Here is a 13,002-nt window from a genome sequence, read left to right as displayed (position 1 = left end):
TTAGCTGTAATTAAGACAGCATCAATATACTGCACTCCGGTTTAAACGGATGAAACTCCTATAAAAGTGAAATTCTGTGTACAATGCGTCTATTCACTCTAATGACTGTTTACGCTAATAGACTTTCTTTGATGTGATTTTAAGAACTATTTTCTATATAGATGCCCATAATAAAATCTTGTGACTTACTCCGAATTGATTTATACTTATCTTCGGTTATAAAACGAAGATGGTACGGTTTGTCACTTCGTCAATTTATTCATATATATTTTTAACTATAAAATGAAAGTAATTTAAATATGTTTATCTCAAATTTTAAACTTAATTAAAATAGATGTTGTAAACATTAGAGATAACGAATGTTTTCAATGCAATTTAAATGAATATCTAAGTATATTCAGATCAAAGAATCATATACCATATTCGTACATGAATTTAATCAACATTTAATAAACTGAAATTAACACTCAAGAACAGCAAATATTTAAAAGTAAAAATGCAAATAAGTAAAATAAATATAACCAACGAACAATACGTTTCAGACGTATGGATACTCATCATAGATGCTTGGACAAAATTTAGTATATACGCCAGACGCGCGTTTCGTCTAAACAAGACTCATCAGTGACGCTCGAATCATAGTGGAACATAGTGGAAGATTATTGTAATTTTAATTTGTCGGGACAGGCGCGTTGTAATTAATACACGTTCCACATTTGTACATATTCGAATTACATAAGGCCGTACGGTTTATATTGTAGCAATGGTTTTCCTATCGAGTCAGGTCAAGGCTTCACACTCCGAAAAATAAACAAACTCTAAATAGGAAATGAAATGCTTCCATACCTTACGGAAAATGTTAAATTCTTTAATAGTATATTAACGTTAACCCTCATATTTTATTGTATTACTAGTATGAGTTATTTAAGAATTTCAATTTAGTTTTGGTTCTCTAACTAATAAGGTATTGCTATCCGTACTTTTTTGATATACTAAATGTATTACTTAATGTCAAGGTTATTTGTATATCTTTCTTATACTTTAACATGACACTCTTAGTATTTCCATAGAAACATCTTTAAAATATTGATGAAAGTATGATATTGCCCTTGGATTCGATGATATCATATCCGAATAGATAATAGCCCTATAGCATGTAAGAGTTCAATAGCTCTTACCTCTCTGGAGTTAACCATTGATCTGAATGAGATGGCAAAGTATACATGGTTTTATCGATATCATAACAAAGATAAATAGAAAGTCGGACAAACACAGGCAAATACAGGAAAATAGACACATATGAAAAATAAACAAGCAAACGGACAATTAGACATCTGCAAGAAAAAGACATTCTAACAAACGAAAGTAAAGGAACAGTCAGAAAAATCAAGGAAATAGACGGTCAATCGCAAGCAAATATACCATTTGACATCTGCAAGAAAAAGACAGTCTAACAAATGAAATTTAATCAGTCAGACAAATGAAAGTAAAAAGACAGTCAGAGAAACGCAATAAGATAAACATGATATGCAAGTAGATACACAGTCATTCAAACGCAATCAAATGCACAATCAGCCTAATGAACGCAAGTAAAATGAATTAAACAATCACAAGTAAATATGTAATCAGACAAACACAATGTCACGAAAAGTTTGAAAAACGCAAGTTACCTGACAGACGGACAAAAACATACTTATAGACAGTCAGGAAAACAAGACAAAAGCAATTTAGACAGTCAGGAAAACAAGACAAGACGAAAGCAATTTAGACAGTCAGGAAAACAAGATAAAAGCAATTTAGAAAGTCAGGAAACAAGACAAAGGCAATTTAGACAGTCAGGAAAACAAGACAAAAGCAATTAAGAAAGTCAGGAAATTAAGACCAAAGGAATTTAGACAGTCATTTAAACACAATATAAAAGATAGTCAGACAAACGCAATTTTATAGGCAGTCAGACAAATGCAAATAAAAATACATATAGACCAACGCAATACAATATACAGTCAAACAAACGCAATTTAATAGAAAGTCAGACAATCGCAATCTTATAGACAGTGGCAATTAAATATACATTTTGAACAACGCAATACAATACACAGTCAGACAAACGCAGTTTAGAAGACATTCAGACAAGCGCACTCTAATAGACATACCTTTTATAAGGATCCACTGCTATGCCCTCAGGTTTCGTTAAATGCTTTGTTACTAACACTTTATACAAGCTCATATCTTCTTTTTTCATGACTGGATGTGTAGCAATCCATTTGTAGAATCCATCAGTCCAGTAGACGTTTTTACTCAACCAATCATATGCAATTTGACTCGTTGTTGCTGATATACCGGTATGCATAGCAGTAAACTGTTGACTAGTTTGGTTCATATAAAGATTAAAATTATCAAAATTATAAAGTGTATTTGTTTTTGCATCTACAAAAAGAACGGAATCGTGTTCTGTATTAGCCGCAATTGACGTCACTTGTGCATCATAGTCAACATCGTGTCTTGAAAGTCCTACAGTTTGATCAGTAACAAACGATGAAGGGTCACCATGGTATACATTTAATTGTCCATTATTCATCCAATTTGGAAACGTTGATACAATTAATCCTTTTTCATTTGATGCAACTGAAAATAAAAATAAAAGGATTAAATTTTAAATTAATGGAAAGCATAATTTGGAGGATTTTTTTTTATTCGATTTCATAATATATCTGACCCTGCTAAAGTGCACTTTTTATATATATATTGATACTATAATATTTCAGCTGCAAGTTACAATATGTGAAGCCTTTAGACGAGTCTAAAAAAGGATTTATGTCGTTTTGAGCAGTTGATAATTTTCTAACATCAGTCAGGCAACATCATTGATATTTATTGTAGGTGTTCATGTTGTTGGGTTTTTGTTTTTGCTGTGTGTACATATTTATATTACCCCTAAGTTTCATTTGTTTTACTTTACTTTTTTATACGGACTAATTAAACATGAAAAGAATGGAGACAGTTGATACCTTTGGTAATATAACTTGTCACCCATTAAAATATATTTTTATTACATCGTGAATGTTCTTTGACATAAACTATCATTTAATATTTTTATATTCGTTTATTAACCCAACTGCACATATTGGAGTTTTGCTTACTCTTTTAGTATTGAAAAAAATCATTAAGCTTATATTCAATGTTGAACTTTTAATAGATTCGAATATTTGCAAATCGAATTGCTCACTCGAAAGTGCTGAATTCAAATCTGTACTTGAATTGACTATAAAGTTTGAAATATTTAGTCACATAATATTGCTAGTCAACCTACAATCCATTTACATTATTATCATTACAATTTTTTGTTTGTTCGCTTTTTTCACTTGACACGAAATAATTTCACAAGCTAGCTATACATGCTCATTTTTACCGTGTCAGTTTGTTATAAAGTGTAACACGAGGACAAATACGTATTACATTTTGTACTTTATACAATCAACTTTTCCTTCAGTTATTTTATACATTTTTGTACATGTGTCAACTAACGTAGAAAATAATTAAAATCTGTTTTCCCTCCTACAATTCCCCCTCTAAATACAATAACATTTGAAACAGTTGTGAAACGTGGCTGCGATAATTGCGTTATATCATCACTTATTTTTTAGTCCTAACATAACATTTTATATTGTGTTTTGGTAAAAAATATCCCTTTGCTTAAATGAGTTATAAAAAACTTTTATTGCATTGGTTTAAAATAAAACAACAAAGTACGGGTATGATGGTTCGTAGCACTGCAGTATGTCAATGAACTCGTCTACTATAACATCATTTTGAAAAGCTCAGGTTTCAATATTAAAAAACTGCGTGTTCATCTTACATATTTCTTTTGGAAATATATTTAAGTTGTTATTGTATGACACAATACACTATTTATTTTCAAATAAGATGACTGCGACTTAAGACTATAAATAAAAATATTGCTAACAAATGACACGATTACAAGCCGGGGACGCCCTGTTCTAGTCCGGTCAAGTTCACATAGGGCAGTCTACATCATGTCGTAAACATTGACTGAAATACTATATAAGTAAAGAACTACTGATACTGCCTTCAGTATGTTCGTGGTGTGTGATACCTAAAACTAAGACATGGGGCGGTCCTGCTTTAGTGAATATTTCAGGAAGAAAAACAATTCTTATTCAATACAATAGGAAATCCAAGTGTCATTTTAATACAGTTTACAATTATCAACATTGACGTGAAAACAGCAGTATATCATGTTTATCAAATGTTATTAATTAAGTTCATATTCCCTTTCTAATTCCTTAATATGTCAATGTTTTACCACCTGGACTACGCTCATAGGAAAATACCCCAAAATGGTACCATAAGATGGAAATTCCAAACACTTTTTTTAATAATTTTTGTTACATATTTTTTTTCATTTTTTATTTTTTTTTCGATTTCAGTATAAAGACAATATACGTAAAGTGTAAAACCTCGCATTTTCCTGTTTCTAAGATTTATACAAATAAATTTCATATTTCAAGACACTAACTATACGTATATTGTCTAAGTATCAAACATTACTAGTGATCAAAATACACGGATAATATAAAAATAAGAAGATCTGATGTAGAATGATTGAAAATAAGACAATCATCTCACAACCCGAGTCCAAAATGACATAGAAGTGAACAACTGTAGGTCTAGCATAATAATATCTCCATTACATGGGTATCGTAAACATAAATCCAACAATCGAATCTTATCTTGTCGGATTACTAACTATTTCACCTGCGACCTCGCTTTGGGTTACCTAATATTATATATATACAACAAAACATAAAAGTGAAAATATAGTTTAAGTGTGTAGTAGACAAAAGAAAAAGACAAACGGGCTTTAAAGTACTTAACGTAAATATGTGTGATTAATATATAATATTGGCTAAAACCTTCCAAATTAAAAAGTATGAGATAAATGACAACTTGATTGATAAACAAAAAGTTTATACTATTTTAAAATCAGAAATACGTGGAAATTAATTTTCAGATATTTTCTGGGTTTTTTATCCGCCGTATATAATCCGGTGCCAATTTTACACTGAAAAGTGGAGCAGTCAAATCCTCCATGGTCGACAATGTAAGAGGATATTGCAACTTTTCGTTATCTTGAGAGATCATAATAAGATAGCATAATTGGTACACTAGGTTTTTCTTATAATCCTGCTACTACCATATTATTGACTTCCGTACAATATATTTCGTATTAAAATTTAAAAGGGTACTTTTAATACTTTTCTTCCTAGCTGTTTGCTCTGTCCTTGCTTGTGACACAGAACAAAAGTTTGCTTATAAGTAGTCTATTATCTGCCATGTTTAAGGACAGAGAATTCGGACAGATTTATTTTAGAATTTATAACATATCTATACTTTAAATTTTCACTTATACCACATCTTCCTATTCTTGTACCAATGTCACAAAATACATTTAAACGTACTTGTACTTTTTTTGGACCGCTATTAACATTAAGAACACTTCAAGACAATCAAACAAATGCGTTCAGTGTGAACGGTTTTATTGTATTACTGTTACATATCTTTGGTCCCATTATTTGTTGAGTTTAATGTGTTTTGATGAAGTTCGAATATTCAAGGACATATCATTCGAGGTATTAAACAATATAGCCAACAATTAAATACTATTACAAGGGTATGTATAGGTTGCAGATTTTTTTTTTCTTCTTCTTTTTGAGTTGAATGCCAAGCAGATGAAAACAGAAAAAAATCAGACAATTTCTGCATGTTGTTTTAACCCCAACTCATGAGGTTGAATACTTCTACAATAACTAAAGTTCACAAAGAGAGAAAAAATAAATGTCGATACGGCAAATAAATTACAAGGTCGAAGACACTTACATAAGACACCTTATATAAATTTGAACACAAAGGTCAATACACTGGTGAGATGTTATGTATTTGATCATATCTTTGATTTGAAAATAAGGAGTTGTTGTATCATGTCCATTGAGACACTTATCCATAAAGGACCAATGGACGAATGTTTACACAATTACAGGTCATTATACGGACTTTAATAATGAACAAAACCCATTGTGTATACAAATAGAAAGCAAAAAGGCCCTTAGGTGTCAAAGTGTGAAATCTCTTTCAAAATGGATAATCAAACACAAATATGACACACACCGTCAACCACTGGCTTAAATGTACAGGGTTCTGGCTGAGGATAAAGCATATACAAAATCGGTTTGTCGGTTAAACATGTTTCCTGGTTATCTAAACTGAGACAGTCGTGTAAAATCAATATAAACATTGGCTAATGAAACTGGTACTAAAAATGTAGGCGCAACAACCGATAACTGATAAGAAAGAGGCAACGTTCTGATTTAAGTGTACTAACGGACAACCATTAACAGTAAAAGCTAAATCAAAAGGTAAAATTCCAGGCAAAAAAATGATTGACAGATCAGTCCATATTTTAATACCTAACAGTAAATAGCAAAATATCATTGAAAGTAAAGTTCTCTCCATTATGACAAGTTTGGGAAATGACTAATTTTGTATTAGTGCTGCTAAAATGATGAGTAAGTGTAAATATTATATACAATGTACGTCAAGTTACGCACTGTTGCAATGTGAACAGACACATATATGAAACTATAGATGTGAACAACTTGTACAACATTTACACTGTTACCGGCAGGTAATCTGATAACAGCATACAGTCATTACAGAGACGGTACTACACACGTGACATTTCACATCAGATAACCATTGGCAATAGGTCACGTCCACAAGGTCCAGGTATATCATATACGCAAAACTGCATCCTTTAAATTGTAATTAATACATCAACTGAACTACCAGTTTGACTTTCCTTGTGAAGTTGTGGAAATCGGAAAATTTAAAAGGATAACAACTATGGTTGGCTGCTCCCAATAAAATCTCTCTTTAAGTCGTATTTCAACCTAATGTATGTCTAATTGTCTAATTCAGTTACTTTTAAGACATAAACATAGTGAAAATGTTATATTACCTACACATGTAAGGCTATATATACAAGATTGAAGATAAACAAAAGTTTTGACTTGCAAACAACAAGTATTTAATCTTGTTAATGCATTTAACGAATACTCGAGATAGTAAATAACAATAAACTAAACTGTGAAAATTGCATGAGGCAACGCATTCAAAACTACAATCATGAAGACAACAAGAAGCACTAAAAACTTAGTGATTTGTATACCAAAGGAGAAGCACAGTCAGTACCCATTGTGATATCCGAAATATCTGGAATAGTTATAAAAATGATACGCCAGTGTGTGTTGGCTTATTCTTTTAGTTTTTAGAAATACATGTTGCTTTCTTCGTGAAAACATATCGGATCTAAGAAGCATAAAAGCAGTATATGTATTCATCGTTCAACCTGTATGTCTTTATTTATTTCTCTGAGCAAAGAAGAGTTGTTATTCTACTTTGGTGTAATGATATATTTAGATATGCGTGTACGCAACGACGAATCAAGTGTATAAGGGTCAAGCATTAAAATCTTATCTAGTCATCCTTGCCTTAAAAAAAACGAATAAATTAAAAAGTAACATACATGTGCACGAACTTTACATTAGAAGCCATCAACATTTATTTCAAACTCATGAAACAACATTTATTTTTTTAAATGGTAAATTCTTTAAAACTTCTCTTTTTCCTTTCATCTTTATAGAGCTTCTTTTGAAGCATCATAATTTATAAATAAAGATAAGAACTCATAGATAGGTAAGTAATCAAATCAAGATTATTTTTGCAATGGCTTGTTTATCAAAATTGAAGCAAAAAAAATACCCTACGCAAAATATAATCATTAAATTGTAATTACTTTGATATATACCGTAATAAAATATAAACTTATGTAAGTGAAGCAATTGAATTTAACTGCATAATTTGGAAAAACGTTTGAATATACAAAACAACTAATCTTATTTTTAATAGGTTTACACGAAAACGAAACATCTTTTAGACAAATTAAGGTTAATGCGACCCAGTATGCAATCTTAAAACGTAAAACTATATTAAAGTACCACGCTGTCAAAATATCGTCTATATGTAAATGTCATACATATATTATGAATGGACTTAAATCGAGCAGAACTAATCGAACATTATCATAATGAAAATATCCAAAAATAATAACTATATGTCTTGAAGTTCAAAGAAAACACGCTTGTTTATTCACTTAGTTCTGGTTTATTATTGGATATTTTTTGGGAACGATTTGGATAAACAAGTTCAGTCAGACGCTGATGTTGTAACAGATTTACATGATTTGTTTGTGTGGTAGAGCTATGTTACGACTGAGTGTATTTACACATTGAATTTTAAACGATGCAATGAAAAAGAAAATGTTTTAAAACATAAAATCTATGCCGATCTAAAATAATCCTTGTTAGTAGATATGCATTTATTGAACACCTGCACGTTTTACTGTTACACACTGGTGAGTGAAAAATATGGTGACGGTATACATCAACAATTATAATTATTGATTTTTTTATCAATATTTTATGAGATATCTACTTTGAACATCGACATCTACATTATGCAAATTTCAGTTACTAATGTATAATATATATGACGTTTAGAATTGACTTCCCTGGGGGAGAAACAGAATTCACTTCGCGAAAATGTTTGCCCTAGTTTTGTGATTAAGGTTTTACTTAACATTTAGAATATTTAATTATTTTAATTGTATTTCCAAAATCTCTAAATATAAGTTAGAAATGAATTTAGAAATTTTAGGAAATCCAAACAAAATGAAAGCAATTGACCATAACATACTTAACAAGAAATGGAAGTGCTTTATTCAAACCATGAACGTCATTTGCTTTTATTTATTTAAAAAAAAGTTGGAATTTTTTTTTATGACAGAATATTATGTAAAATAAAAGCCACAGGTTCGATCTTATCAATGCTTTCTTTCTTTTCTTTCTTCTTTTGTGTAATTCATGTTCAGTATTGTATTGGTAAGGGTAAAATATTCGGATCTAAAAATGACAATATTCTTTTGAATAAAATATTTCTAACATTAACTCCTTCTACCTTTTATGTATAGTTGTCGATTTCTTAACCATATTAAGGGGGTTATATGAAGAAATGAAATTACATGTTGATTTCTGATAATGGATATAAGAATACAAATGTCTAACCTACTATTGTTAATATTGTATTTGATTTTAAAGTTATTATATAATATTACATTATTATTGTACATTATCTCGATATATATTGTACCTTTATGTTCATTTCGATTCAAGTTCGAACTCTTTGTAATGGTTTTCAACAGTCATAAGTTTTAAGTAACTATGCAATTTCTGCCAATAGTGGTTTTAAATTTTAAAATGAGCTAGCTGCTTGTCTATGGGTTTTTTATGCCCCACCTACGATAGAAGAGGGGCATTATGTTTTCTGGTCTGTATGTCCGTTCGTCTGTCCGTCCGTTCGTTCGTCGTACCGTTCATCCGTTCGTCCGTTCCAGTTTAAAGTTTTTGGTCAAGGTAGTTTTTAAGGAAGTTGAAGTCCAATCAACTTGAAACTTAGTACACATGTTCCTTATGATAATTATAATCTTTCTAATTTTAATGCCAAATAAGAGTTTTTCACGGTCCACTAGACATAGAAAATGATGTGCGAGTGGGGCATCCGTGTACTGTGGACACATTCTTGTTTATACATATCTAAAAGTACATAAGTATAGGATGCAACCGTTCTATACTTGTTGGTTTTTATTTTGCTGGCATCTTCTCAACTAATATTAAAGACTTTAGTATGATATAACAACGTATTAAATGGCATTTGTTCATCAATTACAACTAATTCTGTGTTATGTTTGAGTAAATGATTTTAATGTTCGTATCTATTACATAACCTTTAAGATTTTTATAGATTTCAACCTTTTGTTATTTTTTTTCTGATTTGTTGTTGACAAGGGGTTTATTTTGTATACAGAATTTGAGCAAATACATGGATTTTTTGTGTTTGTATCAATAAACAAAACGATTGTTAATATTAAAATAGTTATTGTCATATATATACCATCGATAGTGCAATTTCTATTAAAACACTTTTACAATGCGTTTTCAAATTTTTTTTATAACATCACAGCAGAACTTATAACTAAAATATTATATTTGTCTAGAAAGAGACTGTCTGAAGCTAAACGAAGATTTTTACAGTTATCAATTCTTTTTAAAAAGTCTTATGAAACCTCAAATTAAAAAAAAAATATGCATATGTTTTATAACAAAATGGATAGTTTTCATTATTAAACTTATGTACACATACTTATTTCTAAAGAAAATTCTTTGACTTGTCCAAATTGAGAAGAAGTTAACTTTTTTTTTAATTGCTTCCTGCATGCATTGGTTCAATTCTTGGATAAACATTATTTTTTACCAGTCACTCGTTTCTTATACTTTAAGTGTGTTGTTAAGCTGAATGCATGAGAACATGCTTATATACAAAAAATTCACTTATCTGCGGCTGGACATGACATCTAGAGCCAACGATCTCTCAGCTCTGATAAACAGAAGCAAATTACTAGTATATTATTCTCCTTTGTATAAACCTTAGATGTATAAATATATGTGGCTCTAATGTTGTTTTATTGTTGTTGCATACAGTTTCAAAGAGAGATTGGTTTGCATGTTCTAATGTAAGAAAAGAGGAATGGGTTATAAGTGTTTTTCATCAATCTTTACTTTCACTGTTCGACTAAATCTCAATTAAAGATATATATATATTTACATATCATGTACTGTAGTACGCCGCTAGATTAAAACTGACGTGGAAAGGTAACATATGGCCACCGAAAGCTCTGTTTTTGAGAGCCCAGGTGGTCGTGTGGTCTAGCGGGACGGCTGCAGTGCAGGCGAATTGGTGTCACGATATCACAGTAGCATGGGTTCGAATCCCGGCGAGGGAAGAACCAAAATTTTGCGAAAGCAAATTTACAGATCTAACATTGTTGGGTTGATGTTTAGACGAGTTGTATATATATATATATATATTATCACCATCATTGATGGCGATCCGATGGATACATCTGTTGTAGGGTTGTCACTGACTCAGACGTACTTATGAATATAATTATTTTCTGTGACTGTATCTTACATTAATTTGTAGGATCCTTTACTATAGATAATTTAGCTGATCTGTAACAATAACATCTTCATGCCTTATATATCATGTACTGTAGTACGCCGCTAGATTAAAACTGACGTGGAAAGGTAACACATGCCCACCGAAAGCTCTTTTATTTGAGCGCCCAGGTGGTCGTGTGGTCTAGCGGGACGGCTGCAGTGCAGGCGATTTGGTGTCACGATATCACAGTAGCATGGGTTCGAATCCCGGCGAGGGAAGAACCAAAAATTTGCGAAAGCAAATTTACAGATCTAACATTGTTGGGTTGATGTTTAGACGAGTTGTATATATATATATATATATATCATTTAAAAATTGACCTTTACATTTTAGCTATTTTTTCGAGAATGTAGTTTTTAAGTACTTTGAGAAATGTTAGCACCTAGTATATCAGTAGTCCACATAAACTTGAACTTTATGTTTGTTATAGGTTTAATTCTTGTGTCACCGCTCTTGAGTTTGAAAACTGTAAATAGTTTAAATTAAGGTAAACATATCCTTGAAAATGATCGGAGATTTAAACAGAAATATGATACAGTCTGTAGAAAAAATATCACTGAAAAAATATCACTAACTATTTAAAGAGAAACCTTATTTCACACATTTAATAAGACACATATCAAACAATATGTTATTTTTGGCATTGCCTATACAAATTTTAAATTTATAACTGTTGACACTTATTACAGGTCACTGAAAGTAATGTATAAACATTATACATACCGAGTACAGAGAAAGAGTTAAATTACATTTGAAAAACAAAGGGCTAACGTTCTATGATACTTCTATCCATCAAAAAAGAGTGGATTGAAAAAAAAGTATTCGTCTCCTGATAAGTTCTCTTTGGTTATGATCGGTTTTTATGTCAAGACATAATAAAAAAAAACATTGATATCTTCATCGGCCAGAAAAGGATCGTACTCTTTTCAATGCTTTGCAAGTTATTATATGGCAGTTATATGTTCGCCTATTTGTAAACACAACGGTAACCGCATGATCACTGAACTGTCAGTTTTGATGCTGAAATATCTTATATCCAAAAAAATCTATGACGCTGAGAACCACATGTCAGTCTATAGTATCTCTCAATAAGTCAAATCACAAAAAATACTGAACTCAACACTGAAAGTTTCAAATCAAATGTCAAAATTAAAAGCTCAAACACAGCAAACAAACGGACAACTGTCACAAAACCGAAGCAATGTTATGGTTCACACCCAGACAGTATTTCTACTATATATATGCAATCATTTGTTCTATTTCAATCTATATGAAGAGTTTAATGCAAAATTTTATAACGAAAAATGTTAAATAATTCGAAGACTTTAATAATCATGGTGTAAGATATATGTTGGAGTGTGTTAAAAGAATGCTTCGTATAAAAAATGTAGCTTTTTGCCATGATGTGACTCTGGCTGATAAATTGTGAATCTTTATGTGCTTTCTGTTTTGATTTCAGCGGGGAAATCTTAACACTGGTTTGAACCTCTTCTAATGCATGTAAAGACACAAGTCGAAATATGATTTCAAGCAATTATAAAGAAAGTAACAGTAAATTGTTAAACTTGAGAAATCTGCTTTCTCAGGTGCAGTAAACTGATCGATGGGCGGACATTTATATGTGTAACATCGAGATAAGAATTATGTAAACTCAATATAAAAATAAGATTTTTAAATGAGACAAATCTCCAGCAGAGAACAACGTAGAAGGTTAAGCAATTATAGATCATCACATGGCAAAATACGCAACCTTATACTGCATAACAAGATATAATGGGCAACGAAATCATAAGGGTAAATAAAGGCGAA

General features: G+C 30.9%; 1 protein-coding gene across 2 annotated transcripts in view; it reads right to left on the bottom strand.

The window, feature by feature from the left end:
* LOC134708229 (low-density lipoprotein receptor-related protein 4-like) overlaps window positions 1–13,002 on the bottom strand; it is a 52,269-nt gene that overhangs the window by 27,360 nt on the left and 11,907 nt on the right. For both annotated transcript variants that reach the window (XM_063568610.1, XM_063568611.1), the window contains exon 2: window positions 2,154–2,625. In XM_063568610.1, coding sequence (XP_063424680.1) covers window positions 2,154–2,625 — 472 coding nt within the window. The remainder of the gene's footprint in view (window positions 1–2,153; window positions 2,626–13,002) is intronic.

The sequence above is a fragment of the Mytilus trossulus genome, chromosome 2, assembly GCF_036588685.1.
Source record: "Mytilus trossulus isolate FHL-02 chromosome 2, PNRI_Mtr1.1.1.hap1, whole genome shotgun sequence".
NCBI classification, from domain to species: Eukaryota; Metazoa; Mollusca; class Bivalvia; order Mytilida; family Mytilidae; genus Mytilus; species Mytilus trossulus.
Note: the sequence above shows the minus strand (reverse complement) of the source record. Positions and strands in the feature narration are given on the sequence as shown.